Source organism: Lepidochelys kempii, chromosome 1 (genome assembly GCF_965140285.1).
Source record: "Lepidochelys kempii isolate rLepKem1 chromosome 1, rLepKem1.hap1, whole genome shotgun sequence".
NCBI classification, from domain to species: Eukaryota; Metazoa; Chordata; order Testudines; family Cheloniidae; genus Lepidochelys; species Lepidochelys kempii.
Genome location: NC_136380.1, coordinates 98,954,836 through 98,980,418, shown reverse-complemented (window position 1 = coordinate 98,980,418; position 25,583 = coordinate 98,954,836). Strand labels below are relative to the sequence as shown.

Genomic DNA, 25,583 nt, shown 5'->3' with positions numbered 1-25,583 from the left:
TCTAGCAAGTTTCTACTAAGCATGTGCAATCAGAGATTTTTCAAAGATTTGTACCTTAGCTGAATTTGATGGAGATGGTAAGAGCCAATCCCTGATACACAGGCTAGCCTCAAATTTCAAGTCCCTGCTCCAAAGCATGAAACTGCTAGAGGTTCTCAACAAAATGGTCATAAGAGTTTTACCCATGTTAAATAATATATTTTTTCCTTACCACATTTTGACAAACAGATTAACCATTTTAGATTAAACTAAAAAAAAAGAGAGACACCAGCTGACCAGACACCCACCATGGAGAATTTCAGCCCAGTTAAAGTTGGCCAAAGTTAGACGCTCCTAAAACAATGATGGTTTTATAACTGAAAGTCACCACGTATAATATTGGAAAGGACCTTAGTGAATTATTTACATAATTTGCAAGGCAATTATAATATAAACAATATGACAAGTTATAGAATGAAAGTGTTAACCAAAAACAACCTCTCATAATTTGACAAGTGAGGTATCTCAGGGTTGAGATTGTTCTGGATTTTAAAATAAGTTTATGCAGACTTTAGTTCCATGTTCTCACTTTTCCGCAAAATCCACAGCTCCCCCCTTCCCTCAGCCCAGCACTTCTCCATGGACCAAGAGCTTCCCACTTCCAAGAGCATCACACAGGCTCAAGTGACTCTCCTGCCTTGTAGCTGTTCCTCACAGCAGGAGCAGGGACAGGCAGGTCATCTTGCAAATTTTGCTGGTATCAGTGATGGCGGGAGAGTCATCCTGCAGTCTCCAGCTGTGGAACAGCTGGTCAAGCAAAAAATAAAACAAAATAAAAAAGGGGTCCTTTCTGATGGTGGGCTGTTTGTGGATAGGCCCACTTTGGTTATTGAGATCTGCAGGTATCCCTCCCCTTAGCTGGTGTGATAGGTGGAGTTGCTGTCTGCCCAGACTGGTACATAGGTAATAGAGCTCCATACTTTCTTCCAACACCAGCTTTTCTGACTCAGTGGCTGGGCAGGCACACATAAGCAGAAAGAGGGGCAGACCGCAGTGGCTATAGTATTCTCTTTCAGTGCAACAGCATTTTGGCCATAGCTCATGGGCTGCTGAAGCAGCTAACTCTAGAAGAGTATATAGTGCGCCCCATGTGCACACTGGTGAGGAAATGCAAGAAGACAACTCTCCGTGCAATAGTCACCATAGTTGTGGCTATAGTTGGTACCCTTGGAGAGGGTTAAAATGGTAATAAATAAAGCCAACCTTAGCATGTGGATTTTTTTAAGGGTGTGTGTGCAGGGGGATTACAGAATTTGACTTCCATCCATGGGTAACATCAATACACACAGCCAGCTTAAGAACTGTGAGAAGGTTGAGCAAAATTATTTTTATTTCACATAACGAGAATACAGGGGAAGGCAAGAGGGAAGCACCTTCAGGTTCCCTTTACTTGCTGCAGAAATGGAGCCCAGCTGAATCTCCCTTTCTAGCTTTGCAAATAGTTTACATTTTCATATCTGTACACACTAGGAGACAAGTGTGTGTGTGTGTGTGTATATAAATGAATGAATGACAGCTGTGATTCTTTTTTACAAGAGCTCAGCCCCCCCTTCTCTTGCTCATCACTAATTTTGGCAACACCTGATCCCTTTCTGCTGCTGGCCAAACATGGCACTTCAGAAGTCATTCCTTATTCAATGAAGAGTCTGTGCTCAGCACAGATGGGTCTTGCAGGGTGCCACATGGGTGTACACCCAGTGCTTTAGGGTTTGCTCTATGTTCTTCACTTTCACCAACACAACAGCTGGGGCAGACTATGAGAACTAATCTAATTCTTTAGTTCAGTTTTAAGACAAAGCAAGGAGGTCTCAGCTTAAGAGGTCTGCTTTGTCAAAGTGGGATTAGGGTTCACTGTATCACCTATTTCGGTATCACAATATGCTCAGTTTACAAGTAAAGAATATTTTTTCATAACTACCATATTCACAAACACGTCTTAGCAACTCAATGCCAAGCTGGGTTCTGTCTCACCCAGGTTTGCAACATTAAGCCAGAATAGAAACCAGCGCCTATTTCTGAGCTATGTTGGTTCTCCAGGACTAAGAGCAGTAAAAACCAAGCAAAATACATACAGGTATAATTCTGAATAGATAGGCATCAGGTTTATTGAATACAATAATTATGTAGCCACTTTTCAGAGTAAACTATACTTGAAAGATATTCAGACCACACTGATGAAAACCGAGATGAAACAAAAAGAAAATAAGACTACAATCCTGGCACTTCTTGAAGCTGCCAGTGGTGTCTTCATTCCTCAATTCCTGGAAGAGAAGAAAAACAACTATGGCACCAAATGCATGCAGAACTAAAGGAGAAACTCAACTGAGGAGCAATGAGGCTCAAAATCTAGATGTGTTGACAACATAAGGCGTCACATGACTTCAGCATGATCAACGGGGGCTAGAGAGCCCAACAGCGCAAAATATCTGCAAATTCATTTCCTCCCAGAACAGAGACTGGCTGATGCTTTGGGTGCATAATACAATGACGTCTCTCATGAGAAACTTAAATAGTATGTTTATTAAAACAGATTCAAAGAAGTTGGAGAGAGGGATGACAAGGTATTACTATGTTCTAGGGTGTCATTGTGAGCCACGCAGCCCACAAAGCCCTGTTGGTACCCTGAGAATTTCTCCTTTACATGTAGTCAGAAAGGGACTGATCTTACAACAGAGAGGACACAAAGCAGCACAGCACCTAAAGAATAAGAGAGATATTCCTATGGGCCATTTTTAGAATAGTTCAGCACTCTGAAGATGAACAAGCAGTCACTACATGACCTAAGTGATGGAAGCAAACTGCTTATCCAGTGAATATCTCTGGATACCAAAACCGTGACAGATTTTTCTAAAATTGAAAAACAAACAGTGTAAAGTTTTCCTAGAAGGAACCAGCAGAACATTGCAGCTGTAAGTATTTAAAAAAAAGGAAACAAGGAAAAAAATTCAATCATGATCTAAGCAAGTGTTCCCACATTCCAGTATTGTTCCCGCATTCCACAAAAAAAACCCAAAAAACAAAAAAACCCCACCGTGCTATAGCATGTTGTACTTTTTAGCTATTCAAAACAGTGCAATAAATGTCAGTAACCCCATGTGGCTATTCTCTTATACAACTTCCCTCCCACCCAAGAATTCTACTAAATTAATGGAATGTTGCCAGGGGTTGTCCAGTTTTAGCCAAAGATACACTGGAAATTGGTTTACAGAATGAATGGGCCAGTTATCAGTGACTAGAGCAGCTGAAGGCTGTGTAAATTAACATAATTTGTCACTCTTCACAGTGTTGTCCACAGAATAAGGAGTTCTTACAGAGCATCAGCCTCCAACTTTTGGCACCTTAAAACCCACATGACCTGTAAACAAAAAACACACAGCCCCCAGTACCAATCATGTTCAAAACACAATAATACATTATAGTCATGTCAGTAACACCAAGATGTAACTGCTAATCAACATAATCTAGAACAATCCTGTTAACATTAGCATCGTGACTGTTCAAATATTGCTATCATTGCAGAGATGTATAATGAAATTCTTGCTAACACGATGTATTTTGTAGAGCAATGCAAGACTAAAAAAACAAAATAAAAGCCCAGCCACCAATAGAACAGTTGACGTGATGATCAATCCTTGTTAATCCATTGAAATTTTAATACCATAAAAGTAACTTCATTATTGGATATTACATCTTCATGGTTGACCAAGTTCAGCTCATTACATCATTTTAGTACACTTTACAGCAATCTTTATTCAACCTTTCAGAATTAGATATGTACCTTAATAAACTTCCAATCCACTGGCCTTTTTCCTGGAGCATATTTTATCCAGTAGCAGTACGTGTGAGGCTACAGTAAATGTGCATATGTAAAAATGAAAACAATAGTATTTGCTTGCATCCATTCAATTTATATCAACAGAATATTTCGACAGGAGAACCTCTCCTGAACTCTAAATAGGTCTGTTTACTGCTGTTTACAAGTAGGTAGTTCTAATTAGCTTTGGGTGAGCTATTTGATAAAACCAAACTTGATGATACAAGGAAATCCAAGGCAGGTTTCATTAAATAAATTTATTTGTTAAAATAATTTAACTCCAAATACAACTGCTGAGTTTGCATTGAGTTCTATGTACAATTCTTGTTTTATTTGAAACATCAAGGTTTAACAACTGACATTGTTACAAAACAATAAATTGTTGCCCTATCTATAGGTTGCCAGTTGTATTAGAGCTCAACAATTAACTGTGAAATATATTTAGTCACCTCTGGGAAACCCCAAATCAATACCGTTAAGCCTGGTTCCAAAACCCCCTGCAACCATTCTTGAGACCTGATGCACAACAATGCAGATAAAAGCCTCCTGCTGTTGTCAAACATTTGCTTTGTCAGAGTTTCACCATTAAAGCCTAAGCAGTACTTTGATTCTACACTGGTAAAAAGAAAAACCAAACATGCACAACCCACCCCCAGCCAAATGGCTGACATCTTTAGGCAACATTCTTTATACAGGAAAGCAAATACCAGTAGTTTTCCCACAGAAAAGTGATGGCAACTGTAGCACTGGGGTTAGAGAGAGGCTAGTTACTTGTTGGCCAAACCAGAACAGAAAGTCATCAAAAGCTGCTTTTGATGCTCTAATAAAAAACCCCATGTGTAAATACTTTTGATCTGATGCTGGTTTATTTATTTTGCCTACTTTTAAAAAATGGGAGAAAACAGTTACTACCATTATCACAGCCAAAAAAAAATAAAAGCTGCACCGTTTAAAAAAGCCAAAAAAAAAAAAAAAAAAAACACGCCCCCAAACCAATAAAACTTTAAAAATGCTGTCTTTGTAGAAAAGTACAAAACTCTACAAGAACAGCTAAAGAAAACATGGGTCTTTGGATCAAACCATAATATTTTAAGGCATGTTATAAAAAACTTTCACATACTATAATTGGTAGTCTGATCAGGGTACAAAGAAAGAGATGACCCAAGACCACTGACTTTCTCCAGGTGGCCACCTATCTTGAATGTGGCTCATTTAACTACCCTCTTGCTATCCTTATGCTTTCAAAAATATCTTAGCCAAATGCAACTGTCATTGATTCAAGCTCCACTATATTCACATCAGTGGAAACACAAATAGTGCACAACTACCTCCTTAGAATTATACAATAAAGAGAAGAACATTTACATTTCCCCCCGCCCGACACCCCGGAATGTTGTGTGTTGATGTGTGTTGCTTAGTCATTACAAATGTAAAATGGTAAGAAAAACATGTCTCAGAAGTATCTTTTTTACTAAAATGTTCTGTTTAGAATTTTACTTGTGCAGTTTTTCCTAAATTAAAAGCCCATCTGTTTTATGTTACAACTTAGGCCTTTCATACATATTATTTATACCACTTTATTGGTGGCACAGCCATTTTTTATATAAGATCTTAGCAGTTTGTGTATAATATTGCTCAACATGCACTCCAAACTGTAAATTGGTATCAACTGGTAAACTGTAAATTGGTAAACTGTAAATTGGTAAAATGTTTCTGAGCACTCAGGCACTAGGTCTCAAATTGACAAGCTGCCTATTTTATTATTAGATTGTATAGTTTCATTAGACCCCTCCTCCATTTAAATATTTTAGGAAGTGAAGATACCATTGATTCAAGTCTCAAATTTTGCTTACGCACACACACATGGTTAATATTAGGTGAAAAAGGTGCACCAACATCCAAACTTGTGGAAATTAGCTGGTAGGAAAAACCTACATTACAAGGATTTAGAAAAATCTGACTAGTAGGGCCGCACATTTATCAGACTTAACATCCTTGTGTCCTCGAAAAGCTTTTCAAGGTCTAAGGGCAGTGGTGGCCAGTTCTTTTCCATCACTAATATTTCCATTAGCTGTCACCCACTGAACAAGATTAAAAATGTTACTATATTAAAAAGAAATTTTGGGAAGCTGTTTTATACTTGCGTTTTTCATTTCAAAGATTAAGAGCATTTTTAAAGCAGTTCTGCTGATGGAGGTAAATCTGTCCAAACTCCAATTACAACATTTCTAAGGGATACATACACACACCCAACACATGCACCCCTGTTTTCACTCATTTACACACAAGGAACTACACTGTTACTGCACTAGACTGAGAAACTAATAAAATGCATGGTGGTATTTAGACCACAGGCTCAGTGATATTGCATTTTGATGACCAAATTTTATCTATAAAGGTCCAGCTCAAGACAATCGTTCCAACATATAAAACTTAAACATTTTGATTGAAAACTTTTCTATACTTGATTGTAAGACTTCAGAATAGATATTTCTGTGCCATTAGTCATGCAAATGATAAATACTTCACTGCTAGGAAAACTAGAATGTCAGAGCTTGAGCACCCTTGCAAAACAAAATATTTGCTCCCACTATTTGATACCCTAATAATCAGGGCAATCTTTGAATAGTGTCAGGCAATTACACAAAAGCTTTTTCCTTTCTCACCTACAGTATAACCATAACCTATATTCCTCCTGTGAGCCAAAATGATTTCATATGGTTATTCAATTAACAAAGTTGCCAACATTAAAGCTATGAAATAGCAAACTTGATTTCCAAAGGTTAGTTAGGGATCACACGAAAAAAAAAAATTAGCCCTTAAAGGCAAGAAAGAAATTATCTTCTTTAGCAAACTTAAAAATGCAGGATGTTCGTACTGCCCCATGAGGTTTCTGCAAAAGGGAACATCTGGATGCAACATGGCTTTGTTTTCCTTACAAGATGGTACTAGTTAATCTATTAAAGTGTTCCTTGTTAGTAAGGCTAAGCAATTTTTTTCATCACAGTTGCTTCCTCCTGGTTCAGTAAAGTGATAAAGATGTTTCCTGCTTTGTAAACAGAGGGTTTGTTTGGCTTTTTGTCTGACCAAAATCTGAAGTGATCCTCCATTCTTGAGCAGCAAAGTGGAAGATTTAAAACATTCCAATGCCATATCGGGTTTTTTCACTAGCTTTTAGTTTTTCAGATCTTCTCTCTTCTTTCAAGTACTGATGCAGTGCTTTCTAGTTCACAAGATGGGATAAAGTGTAGAAATTGCATCAATTTTGGGAAAAAAGAACTATATAGGTCTTGTAGATCATATCTGTCTCTAAAACTGTCAGAAGTTCAGATGAAAACAGCATACTTGTTTGTGTAAATTTGGCCACAAGCAAAAGTACAACTCCTGAAATTCAGAATATCAAAACTGAAAGGCTTTCCTCTCCTTTTGCGTTTATCAGTACAGAATACGCTAATTGCAAGTAATCTTTCCAGGTCTTCCCTCTAGCGATTTCAATTTTCACCACCAGGAATTTTCTAATTTATGAAATAGCTGCTGCTGTCTGACATAATCCAAATACATATAGTTCACTGAGATCACCCTGTAGATCAACTGTCTATGATGAAATTGTAGGTGCACAAGGGCGTATTGGGTGAGAAATTGTAGTTGTTTAACCCCATTATGTTCAGAGACAGCGATTGACTTTCAATGCTCACCTCTGATTTAAAGTTGTTACTTCACTTATGATTTATTCCAAGTGACCCACAAACCAGGAAATGAGGCAGACAGTTTTACCACTTTACAAAAATTCTGCAGATTAAGTCCAGGTTAGGTAATTTTTAATGCTATTGAATATTACATGCAGAACAGCATGGATCATCTTTGTCTGGCTGAGCTGCATAGTTCATTTGTCTAACGATTTCTGCAAAGAGCTCATCCACCATTGTTTTACTTTTAGCCGAGGTCTCCATAAAAGGACAGCCCCATTCTTCAGCCAGAGCTCTGCCTTCATTTGAAGATACTTCCCTCTCACTCTCCAGGTCCACTTTATTACCAACCAAAATTACTGGCACCTTCTCATACCTATAATTCAAAACAAAAAGAGAATTAAGTTTCCTTAAAATAGATTATGATTTTTCTCACATACAAACAGTGCATACCATAAGAAATAATTCTGTCATTCATCAAAACCTACTTTATAGTTCAAAACGCTACACAAGCTTTTGCTTTTTTCTCATGCTAGTTTATTACAGCACCTCCCTTCAGAGTTTTCTAATGAATGCTTCTTCCTCTTAATTTTCTCTCCTGTCAGGAACACTTACAACTCTAGCTCTTTTGGTGTGGAACAAAATTTCTTCCCATTCCAACACGGTCCAGATTAGGATTTGGGATCGGCTGGAGGTTCAAGCCTCCTTCCAACTTTAATTTATTTAGGTCTACACTTTATGTCTACACAGCAAGCCTCCCAGTCCAGAAAGACAGACTCACACAAGCTGAGTTCAAGCTAGCATGGTAAAAATAGCAGTGTGGACATTACGGCTCCAGAGCAGACTCAAGCTAGTCACCCGAGTTCAAACAAAACAAAGAACACACTGTGAACGTGTTATTTAAGCTGCAAAGTCAAACACTCAAAAGTTAGGAAGTGCAAGAATAAGGTTGCACAGACTACTTTAAATTCAGCCCCCTGGTGTAAATGCATTGTGATACAGTCTTTAAACTACACAATTGCAAATTATTTTTTCCACGGGACCTCTACCACACTCAGTGGATTGAATGGATGGGCTCAATGAAAGACAGCTATTCAGTGTTTTTTACCCTCATGATTCAATGTGGGGCCCATGGTTTATTTGCTGTACAGCACTCAAACCCTGCTCTGAATACAGCATTACCCATTTCTTTGTCATCTTTTGTTATCTTTAGTTGCCTCATAAACATAAGTGAATTTATCTTCACAACTCCTTGGGTGATGAGTATTCACCTTATTTTACAGATGAGGAAACACATTCAGAGCAATTTACCTGAGGCCATACAATGATTCATTGAGAGTCAGAATTCGACAAAGAACATCCTGATTCCCAACCCTGCACTCATTCTTCAGATGACACTGCCTTACTGCCAGAGGTATTGAACATCTATAGCTCCCAATGACTTAATTATGAGTGCCTGGCACTTCTGAAAGTCAAGACAGCTGGGGCCTCATGGGGGCTGAGAAAAGAGACGCAATTGGTGGCTATGAAAAGTCTGGTTTAATTGATTTGCTCAGCATCACACAAACTCTGTAACAAAGGTAGGAACAGAATCTAGTTCTCCTGTGTTGCGTTTACCTACCTTAACTAGGCCATCCTTTCACTTCCTACATTCCCCAGCTTCATTTATTACATATCTTCCCATTACTAGACTCTATATTGTATAACAGAGATCTTACAGATATCAGTCATATACACAAATCCCTGAGCACAGGCCATCATGTAATCTAAACAAGGTTGGGTCCTGCAGAAAAACAGTCTCATCACATGATCACACTATCATAATGCATAGGCACCATGGGGCTGAATTCAGGTTGCCTATGCAAAGTAAATTCTGGTATTACTTAACTTTTGAGGACCGTTTTTCAGTGTAACAATTTTTTTTTTTCAAATTGTGAAGTTACGTACTAAAAAAAAAAAGGAACAACTGTATTATGTGCAACTAACAGCTTTGGCCACGTGCTTGGCCCAGGAAATGGTCAGGGGTAGCACAATCTTGTTCCCCCTCCCCAGGGATACACGCGTGTTCTTCAAGATTGGGAGGAGGAGAGGGTGTTCCTACCTCAAGAGGGGAATGGACATCTAGAACGGTATGCGGTATCTGGGGGTGATTGGAAGGAGCCTAGTCCGGCTCTCTTCCTCACCCTCTTGTGTGTAAGGGGCTTCTGCCCTATGTGGTGTTCCTGGCAGGTGGATGGGTTTGCTTAAGTCGAGTCTGGGGGGATGAGCCTGGTCAAACTCTCCTCATCTCCACCACAGCAGCTCTAGTAGCAGGCAGGCTCCAACTGCTCCCAAGGGTCCCCAGTACTGTGCATGCTGCTGCTACAGCAGGGGGTTCAACCTTAGAATATTCAGATTTTGGCATGTTACCAAAATGATTCAGTGGGACCTAAGCCAGAAATGGGAAATGGTGATTTTCCATATCTTATAACTCAGCCAAAATTGAAACGAATTTGATGGGAGAAGCAAGAGGCACATCCCTGGTGACAGCCCCTTTCCCCTGTCAAATTTCTAAAGCCTGAGGCAAATATTTGAGGGGTTCTTAAAATAAGGTTGCAAGAATCTTTTATAATGGAAACTGTTAGAGAGGCACTAATATAGGTGTTGCTGCCAGTTCCCTCTATAATAACGATGCACTGAAATGCATATTTTAGGGCAAACATTTACAGTATAATGTGATAAAGGCACAAAGATAGAGCCTTGCTTTACTAGATTAACTTTATGACCAAGGATTTTACAGAAGCAACTATGTACACGGCAAAGTCTTTGCAGAACGATATGCTAAAGCCTGTCTCAAAATGGGTGTACTCTCTATCTTGATCTTGACAGGTACTGACAACTCCTACAGATGTTACACGATCAGGCTCTTTGTAGCCAAATCAACAGAGACACTGACACTGATTCAATTTTCACCCTATGTGGACTTTTACTTCTGTCCAGTTACATTCCCACACTCATCTAAGACAGCAAAACACTAATCTGTTCTATGGACATTGCTTTGTACTACAAACCAAACTAACATGTATTAGGAAGTAATAACGCATTACAGAATTCCAACTTGGGTAATTAAGTTCTACATAAATTCCTTCTGTAGTTCCAAATGAAAAAAGTGTTCTTGACTTCCTGTTCTTCATTGTTGGGTAACACTTCTGTGCACTGTGGAACAGTTGTTACCTCACATATGACTGCATTTCAGTTTTGCATGAAGTGATCTCGGTTTATAGTTTAAATACCAGTTCACTGAATTTTAAAGACATTTTAGGATCCTTCAAGATGAAAAATATTGTATAAAATGTATCAATGTGAGCTTATTAGGTGTGTGGCAATTCTCCAAAAAGGACCCTGTTTTTTGGAGTTTCATGTACCCATCATACACACATCCACATCATCTGAAAGCTTATTTTATGTAAGTTTAGATGAGGTACGAGGTGGTGTGTCAAGTGGTGCCACAAGCCTGACGGTGACATTCTCATTGTTGCACATCATTTTTTGCACAGTTCCAGAAACACTAAAACATGACTATGACAACAGTTTTTGCTCTTTAATTTAATTTCAACACCTTAATGTGGTGTTGAATTGGTCAAAGCTTAATTAGTCAAAGCTATCAAACAACAATATTTGTATTGGTTTTGCATGGGCAATATTTTTTTTCCAGAAATGAAGCTGTTTAGCATGTGGCAAAAATGCCAAATATCAACATTTTACAAATACATTAATATGAGATGTTTTCACATTGCTATATCCTGCAAGTTGTTATATTAGTTTGCTGTATTTTCAATTGAAATTTCCTGACCAGATCAGTCTCACACTGAAGGCTGTGCACCAGGAGCAGTAGATTGTGTGCCCATAGATTGTACCACATAATAGGTAGATATAAATGTATGTGAATTCCTAATGTAAAGCTATCCGTTTGTAAGCTTTTGTACGTACAATGTAGCACCTAGCCTGCCTAGCAGAAGGTTTGAGTTTGTAATTGCCTATGCATAGTGCTCCGTGTCTGTCATGGAGGTCGTGGAAGTCACGGATTCGGTTTGATACAAACGTAGACCTAGTTTAGTAGAAGTCTGTATACTTGGACAATGGAAAAATGGTGGTCGTGGCAGTGGTAATTCTAACAATATTCTGTGGGAATTTCACCTCTAAAGGGAAGTTCGAGTTTATGAAAGCATGGAGGATATGAGCCCCTTAAAGCTTACATCAAAGAGAAAAAGACTCTCCACAAGTTTGGAAAAATGCATGGTCATGAAGATCAAAAGAATGCAAAAAACCGTCAACAGACACCAGTGCTGGAGAGACTTCTGTGATGCTCGCAGCAGGAGCCAGGAAAGATGAATTGGTACGAGTGGCCACTGGATTAATTTTCTACTTTAGATGATGTGTCACCAATACTCTGTCACAGGGGCTACTTTCAGAAATACACAAGCAAGCAGAATTTGGCACATATCAGAGTTGCAGAGAACCCAAGAAAGAACACAGACTCAATCTGATCAGAGAGCATCACATTCACCTGCATCTACAGAATGCACGTCCTCCAGCAACTGGTCCATTTGCCTTGTTTGCTTGAGAAAACACACACAAAAGGAGAAACTTCATAAGAGAAACATTTGAGAGAGCAACCAATCTAAGGGAGGTGACACTTCAGAGGAACTGACACGACATGTTGTGCAGAACACCTGTGGAAGACTTGATTGCTAAGGATGCAGTTTATCAGTCAACATGCCTTTCTTCCTACTTGAGTAAAATGAAATCTTAAGGCAAAACCATCTAGATACAATGTAACAATACAGTCACCTTATGACACTGCATTTTATCAGCTGACTGAAGAGACAAAGATCTTATGTATAACAAGAAGGCTCTGCTCCTGTCCAACCTGCTACAAAAGATATAAAACCCTATTTCCCTCAGATGTAGAAACTGAAAGATATTTCAGGAGCAAATTACAATCAAGATTAGAAAAATAAATTATGGATCTGCAATTTCATTCCATGTACAGCAAGGACAAGGCAAGTCTACCATTGTTCTACGCAGCACAACAACATTAGCTGATGTTATCCAAGCTGCTAGTAATTTGAAGCAGGAACTTAAGTCATCCAAATGTTTTGTCGATGTTCTTCTGGCAAGTGAGCCAGCTTTGAAATGAACAAGTGGTTTTGTGTAATGCCGCTTCAATCCTTTGGTCTGAAATAGCCAAAAGGAGAGCCTCAGAACATTATCCAAAGCCAGGTGATGGAACTTTACAGAGGTCAGCTGCTTTTCTGCCCCAGTTGGTACAGAAGTTTGTCTTTTGGTTAATAAAGAGGCATCTAATTCAGTCAGCAATGAGTATCATCCTTTAGAAGGCATTCATTCAAAGAAGGTGACTCAATTGTGGAGTGCACAATAATTATTAATTAATTATCACACCGAAATTATCACACTGCTGCACATATACCTTGCTACACCATGAATTTGGATCTCACAGTTTAATTGACATATCACACACCTTCATGGATTCTGCAACAATTATGATGAGCTGAAGAAATTCATCACTAGTGCTGCAAAAAAATAAAGTAGAAAGGCTCCAGGGAGCTGTGTTCATTCCAAATGGAACTGAACCACACATGCTGGTGGAAATCTCATCCCTGAAGGAGCTGATAAGATGGACATCAACGCAGAGACCATGGATGGAAAGAATACCTTCCATTCAATGGCCTGAACTACCACTCTAGCAGAGTCTGCAGACAGTCCAGCATCACAAGAAATAATCACTGACAAATTGGAAAAAAAAGTCACTACTCTCCCTGGGCAATCAGCGTCTCTTATGCAGCGTGCAGCATTAGTAAAAACCTAGAACACATCCAGAACGGAGTCACCATTAAGAACTTGAGAAAAATCAATTATGCCTGTAGTCAAAACAAACATCCCTGCACATAACTCTGCTTGCCAAGGCAATGAAGTCTGGTAACTCATGCACTCTTGACAGAGATCATAATGATGAACAAGATAATGATATTGACTAGAAATGTCACCACCGGTATTACATTTCAATGATACCTGTACACATTTATTATCGTATTTTGTTTTACCCTGTAGATTGTTGTTGTGATGCTTTGAGGTCCAAAGAAATCCAATTTGGTGTCTTAATTTAATGGCTCTCTGTATTAGTTCAAGAGAAATGAATGCAAATATTTCAAAGTGAGCATTTTAATGTGTGGATTGTATCAGTTTATCCCCATTGCTATGGTAATGGTACCACTTGACTGCTCCACATTCTACCTCATCTTAAAGTAGAAATAAGATTTCAAATAATTTATCAGGTGCGTGTATAGATAGGGTCCATTAAATTGACTAAATTGGTGGTGGCTGCTGCTTGCCTTTTTTTTTCCCCCCTGAACCTAAAAGGTACATCCAGAGATAGAAAACACTGCCCAATGACTGAAACCATGTCTGAAAATTTTTATCCAGCTACTTTTCAGACTTTGGGTCACAGACATAACTGGCTTGTCAAAAGATGACAAGAAGTGAAATTTCTTCACAGAAGGAGACAAGAGTGACATACAGCAAGCCTGATAGTAAAGAGATTAATTTTTTTTTAAACTCTGAACATTCATTCATTGCAGACAAATCTTTTAGCTTTTCTAGAATTCAATTTTGTCCATATTTCAAAAAATATGGACTAGATGACCTCTCGAGGTCCCTTCCAGTCCTATGATTCAAAACAGAGCCAAATACATCCAACTAGCTATGCAGAAAAAAAATTCTGCATAAAAGTTCAACCCGATCTATGAACTTATAGGGCCCTAAATTAGCATTGATGGGAGTTGGACACAGGGGGGTGTCCTTGGCAGAGGACACAGGGCGTGCACAGGGATCCCCTGTTCAGATAGTTGCATAATAGTTCAAAGTGTAGCATGTGAGGTGTCTCCTGAGGGTGTATTCCCCTGGTCGTCATAATCATTGTGAAACGTGTGTACAGATAAGAACATAATACTTAAGGAGATATGTATCGATACTGGAAATTAAGGCAGGTTGCCAGGAGGTGACATACCTCAGAGATGTTCCTTTCAAGCAGGAAGTAACTGACACCTATCTCCCTGTCTGGCCATTTGTGTGTTGTATGCCTCACACTGTATGCCTATTTGAATACTGGACCAGCTGCAATTGAGAGATTGCGAAAACTACAAGGGAGGAAATTTACAGGAAGAAAAACAGGATGGGGATGTCCTGTTCATGAATAAAGACAAAGGATTTGTCTGGTATATCTTGGAGTGCAAAGACATACTGAATCCTTCACCTAGGAGGAAAACTGATAGTGTGCATATCCCATGAGAGAAGGGCCAACAGTTTCTGAGTATGTCTACAAGATAATAAAAAACCCACAGCACCAAGTCTCCGAGCCCAGGTCAGCTGACTTGGGCTCATGCTCGCAGGGTCCCTCAGCCTGGGCTCCAGCCCAAGCTGGAACGTCTACACAGCAATTTACACACCACAGCCCAAGCCCTGTGAGACTGAGCCTGCTGACTTGGGCAGCTGCAACCGTACCTTTAGTCCGGCTCAATCAATCTCCTAAAGAGCATGGGGGATTGGATGTGGGGGGAATCCAAGTCCATGGTACTAGAGCAGTCTTCACAAAACCACTGCCACTCCTGACATAGCTCTCAGCATCAGCCTGACTTCCTGGTGCCATATACAACTCATTCCCCCCTTTTCCTCAGCTAGAAGTGTCCTTTTAAACTATTCCTCCACTGGGAACATGCCAGTACAGTAGAATCTCAGAGTTACAAACACTTCAGGAATGGAGGTTGTTTGTAACTGAACAAAACGTTATGGTTGTTATTTCAAAAGTTTACAACTGAACATTGAGTTAATACAGCTTTGAAACTTTACTATGCAGAAAAAAAATGCTGCTTTTAGCCATCTTAATTTAAATAAAACAAGCACAAAAACAGTTTCCTTACTTTGACAAAAAAAATTAAAACTTTTAAGTAGTTTACATTTAAACATTAAACATATTGTACTTTGCCCCATTTTTTTGGTCTTGGATGCTGCCTGATTGTGTATTTCTGGTTTCAAGTGAGCTGTGTGTTTGACTGGTCAGTTCATAACTCTGGGGTTCATAACTCTGAAGTTCTACTGCATTGTTCTACTCCCAGCCCTGGTTCAGTGTGGGGTCTGCCCTTTTATTTAGTGCTAAATCCTGGGTCCACTGGAATTAATCCCCTGTAGGGACCGTTATGAAATTAAAAAACTAAAGTTAGCATCAGTTTGCTTAAGAAAATAATATATTTGCTAGTCAGTAGGCAAAAGCCCTAATTAGCAAATAAAGTAAGACTGAGAATAAGCTAAGACCAGAAGTAGTGTAGGAAGGCTGGATGCCTTAAAAGTAACCAACAAGGCAAAGAAAAACTGTTTTAAAAGAAACAAGCACAAACTTTTTCACTGTTCTGCTGAGAAGCAACAGTGGAGGGAGAGAAGATAAGAAAAGAAGGTCTTGGGGGAAGGAAAATATCAAGGATAAAATGCATCAGGCTAGGTTTTTCTAGAGCGAACAGATTAACTGAAGGGTATAAAGAGAGCCATGAATCTGAAGAGTCTCTCTCAGATCCGGTCCCATCATGCTGGAGCAAACCAGGATGAGAGGACTATTCTCTGGTACCTCTGTGAGTATAACTGATCATATGCTTATGGATGTGTGCTACTCTACTGGATGTAGTCAACTGCTTATTATTTAGGCACATTTAAAGCAACTGAATAATTACCATTTGGCCTTTGGAATTAAAGAAAATGTATGGTTAGTTAACATTTGGGGGTGCCCTGTATCACTATTCATAAATAATAATTCACATATCACTTTTACATCAATGACTGTAGTGTCCATGATAATCAGCAAAGTTTTGTACCTGTAATCCTTCTTTAGCTTATTTCAGACTCTAAAGTTTATTCTTTCCTCCTGTTACTATGTGTTCCCTGTACTTTTACCAGGAGCTGTAAAGGACTACAGATATTAGCAGAGACACCGATACTATAAATAAGGTCTGCAGATAGATCTTGGTTAGGGAAAGTATCTCCATTTTAGATTTCTGCAACTTTAGTGGCAAGAATCCTATCAAAGCCTAACTAAGTAAACTAGATTACATGAGATAAGATATCTTAAGCGATTAAAAAAAATGGTAAGTTAAGTTTGTCAAACCCAAACAGAGTAGTTCATTATAAATTATGCCGCTTAGAATGCAATTTAGTAATTTAGCCTGTGCCCCTGTCTTGACTGAGGTGAACTTTGCCATAGCTTGAATATGACAGTAGACATCCATAAAAGCAAGATACTCTACTTTTAAATCCAACAAAATTTTCCTTATATTCATTTCTAACATTCTGTGGAAGATTTTAAAATGTAAAATCCTCAAGATGGAGAGCACTGTGTGCCCTAGCCTATTTGTCCCACAGAATTCTTCAAATGAGTTCAGACCAAAAATAAGGCATATATATATATTTTTTAATAGCGAGAGTGATTCATCATAGCAACAACTTACCATGGGTCGTGGTGGACTCTTCATCACAGCAACTTTTAAATCAAGATTGGAATAATTTTCTAAGAGATATGCACTAAGAATTATTTTTGGGAAATTCTATGGCCTGTGATGGACAGGAGGTCAGAGTAGATATTGATCACAATCGGCCCTTCTGGCTTTGGAATCTATAAACTAGCTGAATGCATCTGTACCCCTATCACTTTGGGAACTTAGGCAAAGAAAACATATTCCCCCAACTTAAAATTTTTTGTATTTTGTTAGTGTCGCAATTTTAACATTATGGGCTAGATCCTCATTGCATGTAAATCAGCATAGTTCCATTATGTTCCACTTAGCTATACAGATTTATACCAACTGAAGATGTCTCCACATTTTAAAAACACCTAGATTCCTGCATAGCTTTTAAGTGTCTTAGTTGCCCAAACCACAGAAGTTATTCTAGCTACTCAGGTAACTCCACAAAGAACAGCTGTAAAAAGACATTATGATGCTAGTAATTCATTCCGGTTTACCAATCAGGTGCATTTAATTTTCAACAGTCTTGGAAGCTGTTAGACTGCCTAAGAATGAAGCAACGATTCATTAAGCAATCCTCACATGGGTGTGTGTAATAAAGGAATTTTTAAAGTCATTCTATAGGTGGGTAGAACATATAGTTGTGGGAGAATTCTGCGCCACTGTGTAGGCGCAGAATTCATGTTGTCCACAGATTTCTTTGCTTCCCCGCAGAAAAATGACTTCTGAGGGGAAGCAAAGGGAAGCCTGAAAAGTGGTCACTTGCCCCTCCCCAGCAGCCCAGAGCAGCCAGCAGAGACGTAAATCAGCGCAGGGGGAGAGGAGGGTGGGCATGTGAGCAAGAGAACGAGAGAGAAACTGTCCCTCTGGCCTGCTATTGTGGCATGCTAAGTGTGGAGAGGCAGGGCTTTGGGGCGTTTGGCATGAGGCAGGCTCTGCCCCTCAGACAGAACATAATGTAGCAGCCTGCCTGCTTAGTTTTCATTGTTAGTGAATTGTTCCCGTTGTTAGTGAATTCCCCCAGGAGCATAAAACAGGTAGAAAATTTTTAAGGCTCCTTTACACTGCAAGAGTGGCGTAACTGTAAAGGAGCTTTATTGTAAATGACAGTATGGCGTATGGCGTTATGAATGCTTATGGTACTTTAGTGGAACTGGTCTGTTTTTGGACTGAAAAAATTTCCTATCAAAATGTGCTCCATGAACTGTTTGCGACTGAAATTTCTGGAGATGGTCAGTTGCCAATATAAATTGTGAGTTTGATACCCCAGTCCCCACTTGCTCGTTATTTGCCTATGATGCAATATTGAGCATATGGCTGCATGTATTTGTTGACTAATAACTAGAAATGAAAGATCAAGCCTAGCTACATTACACAAAGGAGATTTGGAGATTTCCTCCAATGCTCCCCACTGCCATTCTCCATCCATTGTATTGTAGTTTAAACACAGTACCAAAATAATTAAAACTGGCTTATTATATTGTGTTATTTTGACAAATAAAATATGCAGAATTTTAGAATATTGTGAGCAGAATTTTTAATTTTTGATGCAGAATTCCCCCAGGAGTAAAACAAGGCCTGGAGTGGTTAAGTAGCTTACCCAGAGTCCCACAGCAACTCAATGGCAGAGTTATGAAGAAAATTCTGGAGTCCCCGCTCTAGGGAGCGGAGCATGCTCCAAGCAAGGGATTGGGGACAAAACCATTCCTTGCATTTTAATCCAGGCTCTAAAATGAATTCCTTATGTAGCCTAAGGAACATCATATTCTCTATGGACCTCAGTTTACCCATCTGTAAAGAGAGGCTAATAGTACTTACCTACTTCACAGGATGTTGAATATTTAACATATGCAAAACAAATCTAAAGAATAAAAGCACTATACATGTATTAAGTGACGAATACACCATGCTCTTGTAAGAGCAGACCAACAGATGGAGGAGAGGATTCCATACACAGCCTCAAACAAGGAATTACTACAAACTTGGTTATTGTGTAATGGCAGCAAAGAGCTCATACATGTCTTCAGTAACAAAAAGTAGTAAAGTTACCCCTTGCAGAACTTTCAAACACTATGAATTGCATAATTTGAGATTATTTCCAGTTACCTCAGGACTGGACTCACCTCCCTAAAATTTCTCATTTTTGAGAAAATCACCCACATCTGCGATGACCTCATGTGCAACCAAAAACAAGCCAAGCACAGAACCAGAATCACCACCTTCCTTCCAAAAATTCAACCTCGTTCATACACGTCATAGAAGCACTGACTGGAATTAGAGTCACCACAAGAGACAAACTGCTGTCCTTCTTAGATAGTAAGAGAGCAGGGAATACCTAGACACTTACTAATGAATTGCTAACACCTCCTTTGACCTCTAACATTCAATTGTCTAACAACATAAATTTAGCCACTCTTCATACTGAATAAACTTTACTTATATATATTTTACAAGTAGTCTATCAAAAGACACATTTACAAAGAAAAGCATGAACAGAAGTTGTGTGCGCAATGTCATTTTATTGCTATAGAATGTTTCAAACTTGGGTGTCTAGAGTTAGGCACCAAAATAAGGATCTTGATTTTTGGAGTTGCTGAACACCAATAAATGCTGCTGAAAGCAGGCAGGCTCAGCACCTCTGAAAAATTAGGCTACTCTTTTAACTTTGGGACCGAGGTTTAAAAATTAGGTCTTAAAGATCAGGAAACAATGCAAACATTTAAAAATGTTAACTGGGCAATTTTAATGTCACATTATTGTGCAATCAACTAAGTGCACAAAACTGTTTTAAAGAATAGCTGCAAAGCTAGTCGCTGCTGTCAAGGTTCCTCCCCCACTCTGAACTCTAGGGTACAGATGTGGGGACCTGCATGAAAAACCTCCTAAGCTTATCTTTACCAGCTTAGGTCAAAACTTCCCCAAGGTACAAAATATTCCACCCGTTGTCCTTGGACTGGCCGCTACCACCACCAAACTAATACTGGTTACTGGGGAAGAGCTGTTTGGATGTGTCCTTCCCCCCAAAATACTTCCCAAAACCTTGCACCCCACTTCCTGGACAAGGTTTGGTAAAAAGCCTCACCAATTTGCCTAGGTGACTACAGACCCTTGGATCTTAAGAACAATGAACAATCCTCCCAACACTTGCACCCCCCCTTTCCTGGGAAATGTTGGATAAAAAGCCTCACCAATTTGCATAGGTGACCACAGACCCAAACCCTTGGATCTGAGAACAATGAAAAAGCATTCAGTTTTTTACAAGAAGACTTTTAATAAAAAATAGAAGTAAATAGAAATAAAGAAATCCCCCCTGTAAAATCAGGATGGTAGATATCTTACAGGGTAATTAGATTCAAAAACATAGAGAACCCCTCTAGGCAAAACCTTAAGTTACAAAAAAGATACACAGACAGAAATAGTTATTCTATTCAGCACAATTCTTTTCTCAGCCATTTAAAGAAATCATAATCTAACACATACCTAGCTAGATTACTTACTAAAAGTTCTAAGACTCCATTCCTGGTCTATCCCCGGCAAAGACCCAGCATACAGACAGACAGAGACCCTTTGTTTCTCTCCCTCCTCCCAGCTTTTGAAAGTATCTTGTCTCCTCATTGGTCATTTTGGTCAGGTGCCAGCGAGGTTACCTTTAGCTTCTTAACCCTTTACAGGTGAGAGGAGCTTTCCCCTGGCCAGGAGGGATTTCAAAGGGGTTTACCCTTCCCTTTATATTTATGACAGCTGCCTACCAAATTTACAAGCTGCAGAAGACCACCTAAAAAGTCAGCATTTTTGTTTTTTACTTACATTTTTTAAGAAGTCTCATAAGTACATTTTTCAAATTCCTTTTAATTTTTATAGTCATGCTCACTTAGGCTCAAATGTTAGCCCATAACCTCATGAGAGCACAGAACCCACAAGAGAGGAAGGGTGGTCCAATTAATAGGGTATTAATCGAGGACACTGGAGATCTAGATTTGATTCCCTGCTTTGCCCCAGCCTTCCTGTGTGACCTACAGCAAGTCACTCGGGGCTTGTCTAAATGGGAGCCTTAGCTCACACCGAGTTGATATGCAGTATGTAAGCCACACTAAGAGCATGCAGATGGGACAGCAGTATCCTCTTTCCATTTGCATCATTGTGTCATACAGTGGGAGCTTGGAGTGCACTAAACATTCAGCGTAACAGGTGGGTATTTCATAGTCCTTTGCTTTGCTATGTGCATTCTGTGATTTTTCTCAATGGAGTACTGTGGCAGAAGCCAGGGGAATTCTGGGATTGGAGGGGAAGGGTGTCAAACACCATCAACAACAAAAAAATCCCAAGATTCCAACTACCTCTCTATCCCATCCTTCCTCTATTTCTGGGTGGGCTAGCACCATTTTTGAATTGCTGTTGGCCAGCATTGATACAAGACTACTACGCACCCCATGCTAGCAGCTACAGATATACAGAATATTTGTGCTTTATAAAAGCTCTCAGCATTGAGTGGCTTCTGTTTCAGACTAACTGCTGCAGCAAGCAGATGTGGCCACAACAGTGGCTTCTCCAGCAGCAGCAGAGGGAGGAATACACCACCACCAAGGAATTGTTACAATGTAAGATCTTCTCGAAGCAGCTTCATAGAATCATAGACTATCAGGGTTGGAAGGGACCTCAGGAGGTCATCTAGTCCAACCCCTTGCTCAAAGCAGGACCAATCCCCAACTAAATCATCCCAGCCAGGGCTTTGTCAAGCCTGACCTTAAAAATATCTAAGGAAGGAGATTCCACCACCTCTGTAGGTAACCCATTCCAGTGTTTCACCACCCTCCTAGTGAAAAAGTTTTTCCTAATATCCAACCTAAACCTCCCCCACTGCAACTTGAGACCATTACTCCTTGTTCTGTCATCAGCTACCACTGAGAACAGTCGAGATCCATCCTCTTTGGAACCCCCTTTCAGGTAGTTGAAAGCAGCTATCAAATCCCCCCTCATTCTTCTCTTCCGCAGACTAAACAATCCCAGTTCCCTCAGCCTCTCCTCATAACTCATGTGTTCCAGTCCCCTAATCATTTTTGTTGCCCTCCGCTGAACGTTTTCCAATTTTTCCACATCCTTCTTGTAGTGTGGGGCCCAGAACTGGACACAGTACTCCAGATGAGGCCTCACCAATGTCGAATAGAGGGGAACGATCACGTCCCTCGATCTGATGGGAATGCCCCTACTTATACACCCCAAAATGCCATTGGCCTTCTTGGCAACAAGGGCACACTGTTGACTCATATCCAGATTCTCATCCACTGTAACCCCTTGGGCCTTTTCTGCAGAACTGCTGCCAAGGCATTCGGTCCCTAGTGTGTAGCGGTGCATGGGATTCTTCCTTCCTAAGGGCAGGACTCTGCACTTGTCCTTGTTGAACCTCATCAGATTTCTTCTAGCCCAATCCTCTAATTTGTCTAGGGCCCTCTGTATCCTATCCCTACCCTCCAGCGTATCTACCTCTCCTCCCAGTTTAGTGTCATCTGCAAACTTGCTGAGGGTGCAATCCACACCACCCTCCAGATCATTTATGAAGATATTGAAAAAAACCAGCCTGAGGACCGACCCTTGGGGCACTCCACTTGATACCGGCTGCCAACTAGACATGGAGCCATTGATCACTACCCATTGAGCCCGACAATCTAGCCAACTTTCTATCCACCTTATAGTCCATTCATGCAGCCCATACTTCTTTAACTTGCTGGCAAGAATACTGTGGGAGACCGTGTCAAAAGCTTTGCTAAAGTCAAGGAATGACACGTCCACTGCTTTCCCCTCATCCACAGAGCCAGTTATCTCGTCATAGAGGGTAATTAGATTAGTCAGGCATCACTTGCCCTTGGTGAATCCATGCTGACTGTTCCTGATCACTTTCCTCTCCTCTAAGTGCTTCAGAATTGATTCCTTGAGGACCTGCTCCATGATTTTTCCAGGGACTGAGGTGAGGCTGACTGGCCTCTAGTTCCCAGGATCCTCCTCCTTCCCTATTTTAAAGATGGGCACTACATTAGCCTTTTTCCAGTTGTCCGGAACTTCCCCCAATGGCCATGAGTTTTCAAAGATAATGGCCAGTGGCTCTGCAATCACATCCGCCAACTCCTTTAGCACTCTCGGATGCAGCGCATCCGGCCCCATGGACTTGTGCTCGTCCAGCTTTTCTAAATAGTCCTGAACCATTTCCTTCTCCACAGAGGGCTGGTCACCTCCTCCCCATGCTGTGCTGCCCAGTGCAGCAGTCTGGGAGCTGACCTTGTTCGTGAAGACAGAGGCAAAAAGAGCATTGAGTATGTCAAGGTTCCTTCCCCACTCTGAACGCTAGGATACAGATGTGGGGACCTGCATGAAAAACCTCCTAAGCTTATGTCAAAACTTCCCCAAGGTACAAAATATTCCATCCTTTGTCCTTGGATTGGCCGCTACCACCACCAAACAAATACTGGTTACTAGGGAAGAGCTGTTTGGAAACATCTTTCCCCCCCAAAATACTTCCCAAAACCTTGCACCCCACTTCCTGGACAAGGTTTGGTAAAAAGCCACACCAATTTGCCTAGGTGACTACAGACCCAAACCCTTGGATCTGAGAACAATGAAAAAGCATTCAGTTTTCTTACAAGAAGACTTTTAATAGAAATAGAAGTAAATAGAAGTAAAGAAATCCCCTCTGTAAAATCAGGATGGTAGATACCTTACAGGGTAATTAGATTCAAAACAGAGAGAACCCCTCTAGGCAAAACCTTAAGTTACAAAAAAGATAGACAGAAATAGTTATTCTATTCAGCACAATTCTTTTCTCAGCCATTTAAAGAAATCATAATCTAACACATACCTAGCTAGATTACTTACTAAAAGTTCTAAGACTCCATTCCTGGTCTATCTCCGGCAGAAACAGCATATAGATAGAGACCCTTTGTTTCTCTCCCTCCTCCCAGCTTTTGAAAGTATCTTGTCTCCTCATTGGTCATTTTGGTCAGGTGCCAGCGAGGTTACTTTTAGCTTCTTAACCCTTTACAGGTGAGAGGAGCTTTCCCCTGGCCAGGAGGAATTTCAAAGGGGTTTACCCTTCCCTTTATATTTATGACAGAGTACATTAGCTTTTTCCACATCCTCTGTCACTAGGTTGCCTCCCTCATTCAGTAAGGGGCCCACTTTCCTTGACTTTCTTCTTGTTGCTAACATACCTGAAGAAACCCTTCTTATTACTCTTAACATCTCTTGCTAGCTGCAACTCCAGGTGTGATTTGGCCTTCCTGATTTCACTCCTGCATGCCCGAACAATATTTTTATACTCTTCCCTGGTCATTTCACATAATGCAGAATTGTTTGTGGGCTCAGGGAACCAGAATTGATTGATGTGAGGGGATCGTTCTGCAGATCTGCACAGATCAACAGTTGCGACAGACTTTCAGGATGGTCAAGGCAGCTTTCTTTGAGATTTGTGCTGAACTGACCCTGAAGCTCCAGTGACAGTACACCAACATACAATGTCCCATAACCACTGAGAAGCAGTTCATCATTGCTATTTGGAAGCTGACCATCCAAAACTGTTTCCAACCCACTGCCAACCAATTCAGTATGTGGAGATTGACTGTGGGGACCACTGTCATGCAGCTCTGTGTTGCCATATTGGTGAAAGTGAACCAAGGTACTGGTGAACTCGGTTATAAGGTTGGTAATGTTCATCAGATTATTGATGGTGTGGGATGTAGAGGGATCCTGAACACTACTGGGGCAACTGATAGGACCCATGTGCGCCTATCAGTTGCCCTCTCATCAGGCCTTGCAGTTTACAAACAGAAACGGGTATTTCTCCAGGGTGCTCCTTGGTCTGGTTGACCACTGAGGTAGATTTACAAACATAAACGCTGGGTGGTCTGGAAAGGTCCATCATGCCTGGATCATTCGGAATTCACACCTGCTTACCTTCATGAATAATGGAGAGTTTGCCCCCAGGATCGCTACGGACATCAACGGTGTAGAGACTGCTCTGATCATCGTAGAAGACCCAGCTTATCCTCTGCTTCCCCAGCTAATGAAGCCATTTACAGGGTACTTGGATGAAGAAGGAAACTGTTTAACTATTTCCTCCATAGTTGCAGAATGACAGTGAAGCATGTATTTGAGCATCTCAAAACTAAATAGTGTTGCCTTATGTCTAGAACAGAATTGGCCTTGGATAATAGGTGTGTGTTATATTTTGTACAATACTGATGAGAGTCAGGGAGAAAATTTTGACAACAGGCGGGAGGCTGAGGTACAGAGACTTGCTCAGCAGTATGAGCAGCCATTAAGGTGTCCACCAGAAACCAAGCCACCAGAGCAATGCTGTGAGAATTCCTTTTTGTTCTTTCTTTGAGTCTGGGGTCTGAAAATGTGCAGCGGTTAACTGCGTTGGTGTGTGTCTTTGTATTGTGAGTACTGGAATTGCTTTATGCGCGACAGAAGTGCCAAGTTGTTGCACTC

At 40.3% G+C, this 25,583-nt stretch overlaps 1 protein-coding gene across 1 annotated transcript in view; it reads right to left on the bottom strand.

Annotated features, from left to right (window-relative positions):
• Positions 1–3,612: 3,612 nt before the first annotated feature.
• Positions 3,613–25,583, bottom strand: part of RAP2A (RAP2A, member of RAS oncogene family) — a 35,568-nt gene continuing 13,597 nt past the window's right edge. The window contains exon 2 of the mRNA XM_073348062.2: positions 3,613–7,915. Within this exon, the coding sequence (XP_073204163.1) occupies positions 7,678–7,915 (238 nt within the window). The 3' untranslated portion in view covers positions 3,613–7,677. The remainder of the gene's footprint in view (positions 7,916–25,583) is intronic.